Source organism: Cydia strobilella, chromosome 9 (assembly GCF_947568885.1).
Source record: "Cydia strobilella chromosome 9, ilCydStro3.1, whole genome shotgun sequence".
In the NCBI taxonomy this organism is placed as follows: domain Eukaryota; kingdom Metazoa; phylum Arthropoda; class Insecta; order Lepidoptera; family Tortricidae; genus Cydia; species Cydia strobilella.
In genome coordinates, this window is record NC_086049.1 from 4,213,581 (window position 1) to 4,226,845 (window position 13,265).

Here is a 13,265-nt window from a genome sequence, read left to right on the forward strand (position 1 = left end):
TTCAGATCTTAGGGAACCGAGTGATGATGGCAATGGAGGTCCTTGAAGAGGCATACATATGATTTAAAGCCAGATGCCCTATTCTAAAGGGCAATGTGGACATTCTCATCCAATAGGGATGATGACACGTGCTGAATTTTATAAAAAAAATCTAGTAAAATAGATAGCAAATGAGCAATTTATCACAATAATGTGAATATTAAAATAATATACCTATGGAATTGATAAAAAAAAAATCATTTTTTATTTTTTTTACTTTTAAAAAGGTAAAAAGTAATGGTACTTACCATTCGATTCCTTACATTTTATCAAAAATAAGATTGTATAGCAATATACATGAACGACCGGCAAAATCGCAATTTTCTTGTTTTCCATACTAAGATGGGTTCTCAGTTGGACGATGACGTCAACATTCACTGCTCGTCTTGTTAGGAGCGTTTCGGGAGTGAAGTACGACTATCTGACTTTGACTATCATTTCTGACTATTGTGCTGCTTTAATGCAATGGGTCCCATATAGACATTTGATCCTAAAAACAAACCTGATCGATTAATACTATAAATAAAATAAAAAATCATCAAGCCTTATTAAGGAAATGTTTTACAAACCTGCTCAGCAAATTCGCGACATAAGATCCCAGCGGCTTCATCGCCACATCGCCATCGACATTCATGCGCCGGGAACGATGACCTTTACGAACGCGTTGTTGCACTCCTCCAGTTCAGAGCGCATCTTGATTCAAGATCAGATACCTTAGTAATTTTCTAGGGCATTGTGGGCGTATCAGTGGCTCATCCAATCTTACAAAGTCAGCACTTAACAAACCTGTTAAGCAAGTCCGCGACATAAGACCACAGCGGCTACATCGAAGGGTAGCTTGGACATCCAGGCGCCAGGAACGATACCTTTGACGAAGGCGTTGTTGCACTCATCCAGTTCAGAGCGCATCTTGAGTCAAGATCAGATACCTAAGTAATTTTCTGGGGCATTGTGGGCGTATCAGTGGCTCATCCAATCTTACAAAGTCAAAACTTAACAAACTTGACCGGCTAGCATGAGTTGCATTCTCGCACGCGAGTCCATACTTGAAGTCGCGCTGGATGTATGGAGTCGCGCGCGAGAACGCAACTCATACTAGCAGGTCTGTTAAGCAAGTCCGCGACATAAGACCACAGCGGCTACATCGAAGGGTAGCTTCAACATCCAGGCGCCAGGAACGATACCTTTGACGAAGGCGTTGTTGCACTCCTCCAGTTCAGAGCTCATAATGATTCAAGATCAGGTATCCTAGTACCTAATTTTCTAGGGCATTGTGGGCATATTGGCCCATTCAATCGTGCTAAGTCAGAACATAATATACCTGCTTAACAAGTCGGCTACGTAAGACCCCAGAGGCTTCATCGAAGGATAGCTCTTAGACATCCAGGCGGCAGGAACGATGCCTTTGACGAAGGCGTTGTTGCACCCCTCCAGTTCGGCGCTCATGATGGCCAGGCCCTGGGCGGCCATGTGGACGCCGTACAGCGTCCGCGACACCACAGCTATTAGACGATTGTAGCGGATCAGCTCCTGATGAACGGATTTACAAAATATACTTAGGATATAGAGTTAGGTATTTCATTTTTTACGTTTGCGGCTTGAGGCCTCTTACACAGAAAGTGCGGAATGGGACACTGTGAAGTATTCCACGAAGATTCGGGAAGCGAAGGGAAAAACAGGATCAGGAACTATTAAATACGTTCCGCCTCCTCACCACTCGGTGAGCTAGCGACCTAAAGCGGGTATCGGTAAGTTCAAAGAAAGTTATTTTATGTACTCGTTACATACGAGTAAGACGTATATTGTTGATTATTTAATCTTGGCCGTTTTATAAACAGTTATTTAGCTTCGTGCATTATGAAATAAAGACGCTATGTTGTAAAGAGTCATCCCAAACCCACCTGCTTGAGCACAGTGTTCATGCTGTTGTAATACTGCACTGGATACTTGGCGCTGACTTCGTCGATGTTGTAAAGTCGCGGCATGCGTCCCATCATGTCTCTGGTCAGCTCTACAACCCCCCCGCCCTCTCCGCCACCCTCGCCCCCTCCGCCCGCGATTATTGACGTCTGGGTCAGCAGAGCGCCGAAGAGTAACTAGAAGATAATAATTGATGTTAATGAAAAGGGAATGTGGAATCTTAAGCCGATCTAGATTCTACATTACGCTTTGCCATATACGTCACTTGTTGGCTGAATATCTCCATCGGGATTGACATTTATTACTTACCGGTTAAGCGAGAAAATGTTCGAAATGATTGTAAATGGATAATTAAAGAGCACTTACAGCACCAGTTTCCTTGTTGTCCTTAGTGATGTCCGCATTGTCATGAAGACCGAACACTTCAGGCTTGGCGATCATGGGTAGAGCGCGGATGTGCTCCAGAACAGAGTTGTAATCCATCGACGGCGGCATGCGGTAGTTGCCGCTCGGAGAGAACGAGTATCTGCGCAAATAATAAACGAACGGTTTATTGACGATAAAGCAGGGATGTGGGCCTGTCAGGTGACTATCACAGCTTTATTGAGGTTACGATATTAATTCGAACCCTCCTATATTTATTAGGTTACTCACTCGGGAACCTCAGTAACCTCGTCGTTATAGAACAGAGAGAGCAACGACAGTATGAGCCTGCGATCCTTGTCGTCGGTGACCCGGCCGCCGTAGTTGCACTCTCCAGCGAGGTAGTTTAACGCGTCGAACGGAGTGTCCGCGTATTCGGTGAGGAACATCTGAAAAGTACATAAAATTTGCTTATTTGTATTCCTCAGAAAGCGGAAAAAGATTTTTAAAGCGAAGAAACCCGCCCTGAAAGATTTTTGAAGCAATGGGTCTGGTGTGGTGTCCAACTATCTCGAAATGGCGGCGTAAATATTATCTTCATTATTTTTAGAGAAAAAAACTAAAGGCAATTACATACCTACATCGTTTGCATATATATATATATGATGTGTTTGCGCGCTCTGAAATTCGATCACCGTCGTAACCGAAAGGCGTTCATTGCTAGACAATGGGATTGGACATTTTCGTCATAATGTCGGCCCACAGACCACGTATTTTTCTAAAGACGTAGCATACGGTAGCTTTACTCGATAAATTTTCGAATTTCGAATCACGCCTATATTATATACCACATGTCTTTGAACGGACCAATCACAGCACGGGAATCGCTCACCTCGTCCCCCGCACCCCCGTATTTTTGGCAGCGGTTTCATGAAATAACTACTCTAAGCTACGTCTTTAGAAAAATACGTGGTCTGTGTGTCGGCCTAACCTGCAGCTGCATGATGCAGATCCTCAAGTCGCTCTCATTGAACTCGTACTGTATGTTCCACCCGAGCGGTCCGAATGCGCGTCTCTCTTGCACTAACGCGTGGAAGAAGCACAGCGCGAACAGCAGGCGCCGCCATTCCTCGGTGCGCGGGCAGGAGATGTAGAACTCTGGGTCGCAGATCGGATCCGATATGTACGATCGGTAGATGTTGTTCTTTAGGCCTTTTGGGGCTTCATTGGTCATCTTTACGCCTACAAATATTTGATGTCGTCAATGATGTTGTACCAATAAGTGTAAAAAAGGTCCACAGTTCATTCAGAAGAAAAAAACCGGCTGTGTGAGTCGGACTCGCGCTCCATACTTTTTGGGCACTTGGCGTACATTTTTTGACAATGTCTTTTTTTTTTCTTGAGTCCGACTCACGCTTGACCGTAGATTTCTTATAGGTCTTTTTCTTCTTTAACTTACTACAATAGCCTACATAATCTTGAAATAATAAATACATATATTAAGTATTAAACGCAGGTAGATAACAACCAACCGTTCTGCAGAACCGTGACCGGAAACGCGCGGCTAGGGTAGGAAGTCAGCCAGCACCGGAAGTTGTGATGCGTGGCTTGGGGCGTGATCACCTCCGCGCATATGCGCTCCAGCTCTCCCATCCAGGAGTCCATCACGTGACAGTTCTGCAGCACCACCCAGCCGCCGGTCTTGATGGCTTCTGCTATCATGTTCGCGGCTATGGGACCCTGGTAGGAAGAAGTTGTTCTTTAGTAAAGTTCATCTTTTAACTGCACACCGATGTAATTTGGCATGTCTTCAGATGTCAAGACCTAAATATAGATGTGTAAGTTGCGGAAAGATTCCAAAAAGTTGAAAAAGTTCTAGAATATTTCAGCAAAATTTCACAGGAATGAAGGGAAACTTTCGAAATGTGCAAATTTAGGAAAAAGCTCAATTTTATTCACCTGTCCTTGTCCCAATGAGATCGTCTCAAAGCTGATGACCTTTCTCTCCATTGAGAACTTCACCAGCCCTGACATCGGATCAGAGCCGGCAGACAAGATGAAGATGAGAGGTGAGCAGCAGTTGCTGTCATTGTAGGACTTCTCCAAGTCGAAGGGCGGGGGCTCGATATAGGTGCGGCCCATCTCCTCCACCACGTATTGCTGGACGAGGGGGATGAGCTTGTCGGGGCGAATGCATCTGATTGCAAAAATGATTTTAAAGGGTCTGTAACGCGCAGTTGAATACCCTCAATTTATGAGCTTTTACCATCAGGCGGGTTGTGCTGCAGCCCGGTCACGGCGGTACCAGTGACAAATTCTCGAGTATATGCTATGTTTGAAAGGCTGGTCGCTTTTTACCAACTCCAATGGCGAGCAGTACGCGCTTGCATATACGAATCCTTATATACGGGTGGGTTATTGGGCAGTACGTCAGCCGCGTAAGCTGAAGACGCCCGGTTCGATTCCGTCCTCGGCCACCGGTGGGCTTGGTCTCTTTTTCTTTATTATATGACACCTATTTCAGTTTGTAGGAAAATATTAAGGAAATAAAACCTCTGAAATCATATAAACTGCCGTACCTAGTCGAGTAAAAAAGTATATGGATTCAGTTCAGCAGCTCGAAGTTTCCGGCACAGCAGTTCAAAATTCAGATGTGGCCGTTTTAAATTATATATTTTTTTTTTTGCTAAAAGGCGTCAAAAGATTGGGTTACCTGAGAATGATCAGCTTCCCTATGCCCTTGATATTCTGATAGGGCGGGGGAAACTCGACTTCATGCGGGGCGGCCAGGTCGTAGAACGCTTTCCAACCCTTCACATTTTTCATGAAGTTCTCCTTGAAACCTTTGAGTCTGAAATCATTTTATTACGCTTTTAAGCGTTCTTCAATTATGTCAGTTTGCCACAACAACAAAGACCAAGTTATAGTTAGAACAAAATAGTAGCATGCCTAACTACATCATTCTAATCAACAGACGCGTCTATCATAGGTAAAGTAAGCTTGTCTGCCTCTATCTTTTTCAATTGTATTCCTAAATCTGTATCTTTTACTGTGTTGTGCAACAAAGAGTATTCTATCTATCTGAGCCTTGGTCTCTGGTTGACGTACGCACGTAGCACCACGTTGTATAGAAAGCTAGCAACATTAAAATGTAACGCTATTCGTAGCATACAGCGTCAACTAGAGACAAATGCGATCCAAATGGCTACCCTATTCGATACGTGAATAAGGTAGCGATTGCCATACTTAGCGCACATATCAACACTTCTTGCGTTGCTGTGGCCCGGTCCCATTTGGTAAACCTATCAAAACCTGTCAAAACCTATCACAATCATAGCTTATATCAGACATCTCACCCTGCCAGGTTGCTGGAGCGTACGATCTCGGACCAAGCTTTATCGGACAGCCACGAAGGTGCGGGGTTCTCGTAAGGATTGTCCAATGCCACGCCGCCGGTCAGCAGGAACGCTAACATCTCCTCATCCAATTTACCCTGACAACCAGATTTCAAAATTTATGAGTGACATAATAGTTTTTTATTTCCGAAAACTGATGGGTTTGAAGGTTGTAATATAAGAAGAACTCCACACAGCGGTACTGCTCGCTTTATAGTGTCTATACAATAGGGGGTATTACTGCAATGTTCTGCCGCCAGAGTGCAGCACTAGCCCCTTTAGTAAACCATAAAGTGACTTATACATACTGTACCTTTAACAGGCTTTTGACAAGTTTTCAGAGATAATAAAATATGATATTGATGCATCAAGGCGGTTTGTTTACAGAGGACCTACCGGGAAACTTTCGCTATCTGCCTTTATCGCTCGAATAAGCAAGAGTGACAAAGATGTTAGATAACGAAATTTCGATTTTCTTGCTTCGCGATAGACCCTCATGTTGTGGTAGTGGCGCCCCCTACGCAGAGTTTTGTGTAATATTCCCTATTAATCGAAATTAAGTATATTATCTTTGGACTGGACAAGTTGGTGGCCGCCACTTTGCCAAGAGAAACAAAGATACCTAAAATCAAGTTATCATGATTGAAAGGCGATATAAAGGTACCTATGCAACATGGATTGATAGAGTGGTTATTTCATAAGTTCATCTCAATAGACATAGATATTAAGTCCATTTTACCTTAGCTCTCAGTATTCCAAGAGTAAGAACAAGAGAGAATATGAGTTTGTCCTTTTCAAAGAGACTCCTGCACACGTTTTCATACATGCTCTTAGTGAAGTAGGCGTTAAGGCTGGTCAGGCGTTCTTCGAGCACGTCGCACTTTGGAGAGTTAAGTATAGCTTGGTTGTAGAGGTTTATAAACCTGGAAATAGGAATTAAATGTCAAGCATTATGTTAAACAATACGAAATTAATTTTCGAAGCTGTTGTGACACATATCGCTGCCGTAAGGTTTCTCTACCGCGTGACTTCTGTATAGTGTCTCAAATTAAAATTAAACAAAAACGCGACTTAAAACGGATGAAATCAGAGGGCAGAACTATAATTATGAACCTGAATTAAACTTTAGGTACGAAAATAAGTGCCTAGTTACATTAAAGGCAGGCATTTGACTTGAGAGGTTCGTTCAAGTTGCAGTTTGAATCAAGAAATAAAGCAATGGGAACCACTGTACCCGGGTATAAGTACCCGAAATATAGTAGAAACACAATAACTACACGATTAGTGGAGTGAACATACCAAACCAGCGAATACTGATACATAGGATCAATGTTGCTCAAATCCGAAATGCAGAAGAAAAGCACAGAGCTATGCTTCGACACGGGCACGTATCCTTGTCTCGCTTCGTCTATCTCCAGCTCGGTGATGGCCGCCGCCGCCTGCTTCGCGTTGATCTCTATGGAGAGAACCTTGGACGATGACAGGATCTGGTTGGCTGATTCGTCTTCTAATATGTTACCGGCTGATGACAAGACCTGAAAAGAGATTTTATATGAAGGAGGCGTGTGGTGGTCTTCTTTTGCCAATAAACCATTTTATTACTTGAATCCAATGCCCCATGTGCAAGTGCTTAATTATTGTATATACTTAGTGTATAACGTAACGTAACAAAGTATACAATTGTGACGTTTTCAAGCAAAAGGTATCACATTTTCGCTTACCACAACGACGAAATTTGCTTGTATCTATGATAGATTCGTATAAACGAATAATCTGTCAGTGTCTCTATGGTAAGCGTAAATGTGGTACCTTTTGCTTGAAAATGACACAATTGTATTTAGTTTAAAGAGTTGAACTTAGGGCTTAGGGATATAAATTCAACTTTTTTTTTTATTGAAGCACGGAGCACTTCCAAAAAGGAGACATAGGTCGTACAGCGAACATCGAAAAATCGCTCGAATATTCGAGCGGCAGATAAAGATTTTTCGATGTTGGCGGTAGGCCATTCTAGCAGAATATACAAACAGGCTAATTGAAAAAATGTTTTCTAGTAAACGTCAAATGTCACCTCTAGGATCTTATCCTCAATTTCTTTAAGCGTCCTCTTATTGTTGGCACCTTCCACAATCAGCTGGTTTTTCTTCAGCTCCAGCTCTGGCCGATCCTGAGCCACGACGATGCCTAACAGCTGGTCTTCTAAGCCTTGTGGCGTTATCATGAAGTTCAGCAGGGTCACCTGTGATAGACCATTAATTTTAGACTTCGAAACGAGACGGATAACATGTCTACACATTAGAAGAGAGCATATACCGGCAAGCAGGATGGCATAGACCTACTGTGATATTTGTGACATTTTCCGGTTATTACGCGTATTCGAGAACGTCTTCATAATCATTATCTATGGGATTCTGCACGTCCGGGGCTGCGCTTTAAATTCCTTTATTTCGCTGCCAGGTGTGGTTTACCATAATGGTTGAGTGGCTTAAATAAAACCAAACCACCCATTAAGAAGTAAAAGTACATGAATGCTATCAACGGCGGAATTGAAGCGATCACCATATTAAAAGCAGAGGTTGAGGGTTATTTGTGCAACAAGAGAGGAAAGTTGGTTTTTCTTGCGAGTGTTTATTTATTTTCTTATTTTTTTGTCTTGTGTTTATTATCTTGAGCGTAGCGAGGGACTCAAAAACACGAGATGTAAAATAACTTTGCTCTCGTGTTGCACACATAATTTTTCACCTCAGTAGTGAGAACATATTAAAGGTTAAAATGTATTTCGAATTACACAGAATAAACAGAAAAAAAAGTATTATAATATGTACGATACGATACGATACGGGACCGGACCGGACCGGACCGTACCGTACCGTACCGTACCGGACCGGACCGCACCGCACCGCACCGTACCGTACCGTACCATACCATAAAAAAAAGTAATAAAAGTATGAAGTTCATGGCCTTCACTAAATTAAAAAGCTACATTGTTTCACTCCCTGGAGTGAGGAAATTTGCACTTTCCTCACTCCAGGGAGTGACGAAAGTAGGCTTGTTCGAGCTGCTGAGGTGAAAAAAATATAGCACATACTTTGACTGCAATCTCAGGCAGATAGTGGGGGTTGCTAAGCCGCGTGGTGATGTAGAAGCGGAAGCTGTAGTTGTATTCCAGGATGTTGTCTCCGAACTTCAGGCAGTCGATACCACCAGACCTGGATAGACGAAAATCAGCCTATTACTATTAAGTCAAATAAAACATTATTTTTGTAATCGACGTGGTCGTAGGTCGTTATTTTACCTTGAGGAGTGATAATTTAACAATCGGCTCAGGCGGCGGTGAAGCGCCAAAAGTATGCTCCATTGGGCTTTTGCGGTGGAAACGGCGGGCTGCTGGGGTGCTGACGCGAAACAGTTTGTGCGAGACATAGGCCGTCGACTTAGGCAAAAGGAAGAGGACCCCCGCTCCGAATCGTTTCTGGTGCAGAGGCTGTGCATAGCCATCAAGCGGGGTAATGCCGTGAGCATTATGGGCACTTTTGCACCGGAAGCGATAACGAACGGGTTTGACTATTTTTAATTTTACGTCGTGTAATTATGCTTATTACCGTAACATTGTATTATATTGTATTTGGAATATATTTAACAATTGTCATTGGACTTATATTGACCGGGACTGTGATTACCTTTTGTCTAGTGAAACTAACCGTGAATCATTCAAAACTCCAATTGTCATTGTTCAAATTGCAAAGGTTTCGTCTTTTGTCTTAGTAAACTCCCGTAGTAACGTTTGCAGTATATTCTACGCCTTCTCTTATAAACAAGCGCTAAGTAGAATGAGTAATGACTGTTTCGTCAATGGGAGAAGATCAGATTCCGAGACCTCTATTAAAATGGTGATAACTGATAATAATACCTAAAGATATTCCTCAGTAGGATCGGCTCCAACACCGCGTCCACGTGTTCTCGAATGTTCTCCAAAATGACGGGCATGCCCATTTGGATGGCGTTCTCCAGCACCCGGGCGTAGTTGGAGTCGGTCAGTTTTATCACTTTCAGGTTGTTCTCGCGCTCCATGTTCTTTATCCATTTGTTCGCTTGCTCTGCGAGAAGTTTTTCACTAACAAAACAGCCGGCATAGCACAGGAGTGGCGCGACAGTAATCTTGCTTGCGAGACAGACTACCTGTCTCTCTTTAATTAATACAGTTAGAAAAAGGCGGTTAGTCTATCTCGCGGGCGAAATACCATCGCGCCCCTCCTGTGCTAGGCCTACTGACGTACAGACAGTTGAATATTGTAAAAATGCTGACATAATCTATCGTAAAAGGAGTGACGATATGTTTATTCTGGCTGAGAAATTAAAGCCTCTTGTGGCAACCAATTTTTAATCTTAGTCCATAGTGATGATCATTACTTTTATTTCGGATGATGAAGATGATTTCATGGCGCAGTCGGTAGGATTAGATAATCGACACAGGTACAGTACCTTACCTGTTAATTTACATAATAATTAAACTATATATCCGGTAATCATACCTTGAGGGTCGATCATCAATGGCCACCGTCGGCTCCTCTCCACGATAATGCCGTTCTCAACGGAGAATGAGTCGACGGGTAGACCCGCGATGTTCCACGCGCGGATTACCACGGCCTCGCCCAGCGTTGTGATTAGCGAAAAGGTTTCGGAACAAGGGATCTCTGCAAGACGACGACATTTTTAAAATACGCTAACAACTCTGTTCATACAGAGTTTTATTACCCTAAGATAAAATAGGAGCAGTTTGTTAGTAACAATATATAGGTAGGTAACGCTTTTGTTAAGGAATTGGCCATTTTATTAGTAGTATTCTACTCGAAAAATAAAAACAATTCTTGGCAAGGACAATCAATGACAAGATAAAGTAAAGCAGCGTTCCTATAATCTCTAGCTTTCAATTTATTATGAATCTTTAATCTGACAAATCGAAAATTGCGATTGCCTTGCCAAGTTTTAATTTGTTGGCGACTAGATAATAGGCGGAAACCAATTGTTGAATTTTATAGCAAAACCTAGTACGGAAATAGATATAAAATATAGTTATTTACGATACAAGTGCGGAAAAGAGAAAATTCGAAACGAGTGGTGATAAATTAAAACACGACCGCAGGGAGTGTTTTAAATCGACAGGAGTTGCGAATTACCTATTCGCACGTGTATCGTACAACGTTTTACAGTACATATGACCCTTTAAACTTTCGACATATGCACGAAAAGTGCTCTTTTCCGCACTAGTGCGAGAAAGTAGCACCATATGTACTCAAGTAATTTATAATGCAAAGGCTGTCCATCGCAATCCAGCGCGGCAATGCAGGGAGCGCGATGGGCACCTTTGCAGTAGTTATTTTATGCGCATTTAGCTTATATTTATTTTTAAATTTATGATAATAAATACGACAATAAAAATATATATGGAAATGATAAAAAAAAACCTCAATGTTTCAAAAGTGTCACTGACTAAAAAAATGTATATTTTGACTTTTATATTGCTTCAATGCAATGGGTCGTTTGATCCTCGAGATAATCCGGATGATCGACTAATACCTACCATTTAATAAAAACTTGTCACCTACCTAGCCTACTACTGTGAGCACGAAACGTGCATAGTAGGTACATGAAGTTTTGATTATTTAATACTCGAGCTCACCCAGTTCCCAGGTGCGTTTATTCCAAATGACCAGGATTTCTCGCCTGTAGTTCACGGTGTACGGACCAAGGTAGGCTATAAAACCGGCTGCCAATAACACGTCACCTGAAAATACCAAGCTTTTACAATTTTTGATATCAACTTACTTATCTTCAGACAGATATCATGGAGGAAATGAAATGGTTGAAACCTCTGTAATAATCCGGGACCCATGCGGAAAGACTTGAATACTTGATTTAATCCAAGTATCGGACGTATAATCACTTTGTCGAGTAGCTCTTGCAAATCGTGCGCAAGGTCTGACACCGATTTTTGAATTTCGGTCGATTTCGTGTGGCTCCTTTCAGTACTATCTCCACTAGTAGGCATTTAAATTCTATGAATAAAATTGAAAACGGGTGGTCAATACCACTAGATTCCCAATTTCTATCGCTCGTATTTCAAAAATAGCATTTCGCCGTTTTTCACAGATTTTCGAGGGATGAAATCGAGCGCACGAAATTAAAAATCGGTCCCAGCTTGAAATAACTTCGTAGAGAAGAGCTCTATCTCGTCCTATAAACTTTTCTTCTATTTTTTTTCTTAGCATATCATACATACCAAAGAGGATATAATAAGATAGAACGGTACTGTCATAGTAAATTTTGTAACCACTGTAAATTCACTGCCATCTATCGACATACTTTAAAACTAAAAATGAAGATTTATAAAAATACGTTAAAATGTATTTAAATATGGATAAATGATTTTTGTATTTGCATTAATTATTTTTATATGATTTTGACCCATGTTCTTTCACTGATATGCGTTAAAATTATAAATAAAAAAAGAAACCGTCAACGCCCTCTATACGAGAGTAGGCCAAAGCTACTGGCGCCCTCTGGTCGAGAATCAAATTTTCGTGATTTTCGAGGCACGTTTTTTCCTTAGACTGTATCCATCTATTACGGAGTTATATCTATCTTTGTACATACCAATCACTTTGCCCAGTAGCTCTTGTAAATCATGGGCGAGCTCAGACCAACGCGCTTTTTCTCCGCCCAGGCCACCGATCAGCTGTTCAGCTCTGGACAACTTCGTGGAGCAGAGTTCTATTTCGTCTTCTAGACCTTTCTTCTTGCGTGTCATCCCGGCGAACTCGTCGTTCAAGGCCTATGAGGAAACAAATACAAAGAAAGAGTGATGCGTCCGTTGCTTTTGGTACAGCAACCCGAATTATACAGCTTGCCTGGACAATAAAAGTCAATACTATTAGTACTAATAGTTATTCTGTGGTCGCAGTACAGGTCAGGATCTCGACGAATCAAATAAAAAGCTACGATTTGAAGTAAACTGATATAATCTTGCAAAGATACTGGTTTGCAAGGGTACAGTTGCCAAAACGGTTAAGTGCAGAAGTATTTGTATATTTATTGATAAAGTTAATTACACGTCCAGAGTACATAAAAAAAATAATTACAAAATGTCAGTCGTAATTATAAATAAAAATAAAAATTAAAATAATAAGTGGTTATTGATTGTATGGAGGATGATGAGTGATTTAGCAAAATTGAACAGTAAAAACCGGCCAAGTGCGAGTCGGACTCGCGCACCGAGGGTTCCGTACTTTTTAGTATTTGTTGTTATAGCGGCAACAGAAATACATCATCTGTGAAAATTTCGACTGACTAGCTATCACGGTTCATGGGATACAGCCTGGTGACAAACAGACAGACGGACAAACGGACAGACGGACAGCGGAGTCTTAGTAATAGGGTGCCGTTTTTACCCTTTGGGTACGGAACCCTAAAAATGGTGGTTTAAATTTAGGTGCCTCTAATTGGCCGCGATACAGAATATGTGGAGCGCTCCTATTGGTGCTTTAGAAGCCT

The 13,265-nt window shown here is 41.9% G+C and overlaps 1 protein-coding gene across 1 annotated transcript in view; it reads right to left on the reverse strand.

The window, feature by feature from the left end:
* Window positions 1-13,265, reverse strand: part of LOC134744106 (dynein axonemal heavy chain 3) — a 70,826-nt gene that overhangs the window by 9,582 nt on the left and 47,979 nt on the right. Inside the window, exons 52-68 of the mRNA XM_063677800.1 lie at window positions 12,369-12,546; window positions 11,395-11,499; window positions 10,247-10,408; window positions 9,625-9,811; window positions 8,803-8,923; window positions 7,786-7,953; window positions 7,017-7,252; window positions 6,457-6,640; window positions 5,679-5,815; window positions 5,036-5,173; window positions 4,282-4,519; window positions 3,855-4,062; window positions 3,314-3,564; window positions 2,614-2,771; window positions 2,326-2,485; window positions 1,941-2,135; window positions 1,361-1,569 (exon numbers count right to left, since the gene is read on the reverse strand). Of these exons, the coding sequence (XP_063533870.1) occupies window positions 1,361-1,569; window positions 1,941-2,135; window positions 2,326-2,485; window positions 2,614-2,771; window positions 3,314-3,564; window positions 3,855-4,062; window positions 4,282-4,519; window positions 5,036-5,173; window positions 5,679-5,815; window positions 6,457-6,640; window positions 7,017-7,252; window positions 7,786-7,953; window positions 8,803-8,923; window positions 9,625-9,811; window positions 10,247-10,408; window positions 11,395-11,499; window positions 12,369-12,546 (3,035 nt within the window). The remainder of the gene's footprint in view (window positions 1-1,360; window positions 1,570-1,940; window positions 2,136-2,325; window positions 2,486-2,613; window positions 2,772-3,313; window positions 3,565-3,854; window positions 4,063-4,281; window positions 4,520-5,035; window positions 5,174-5,678; window positions 5,816-6,456; window positions 6,641-7,016; window positions 7,253-7,785; window positions 7,954-8,802; window positions 8,924-9,624; window positions 9,812-10,246; window positions 10,409-11,394; window positions 11,500-12,368; window positions 12,547-13,265) is intronic.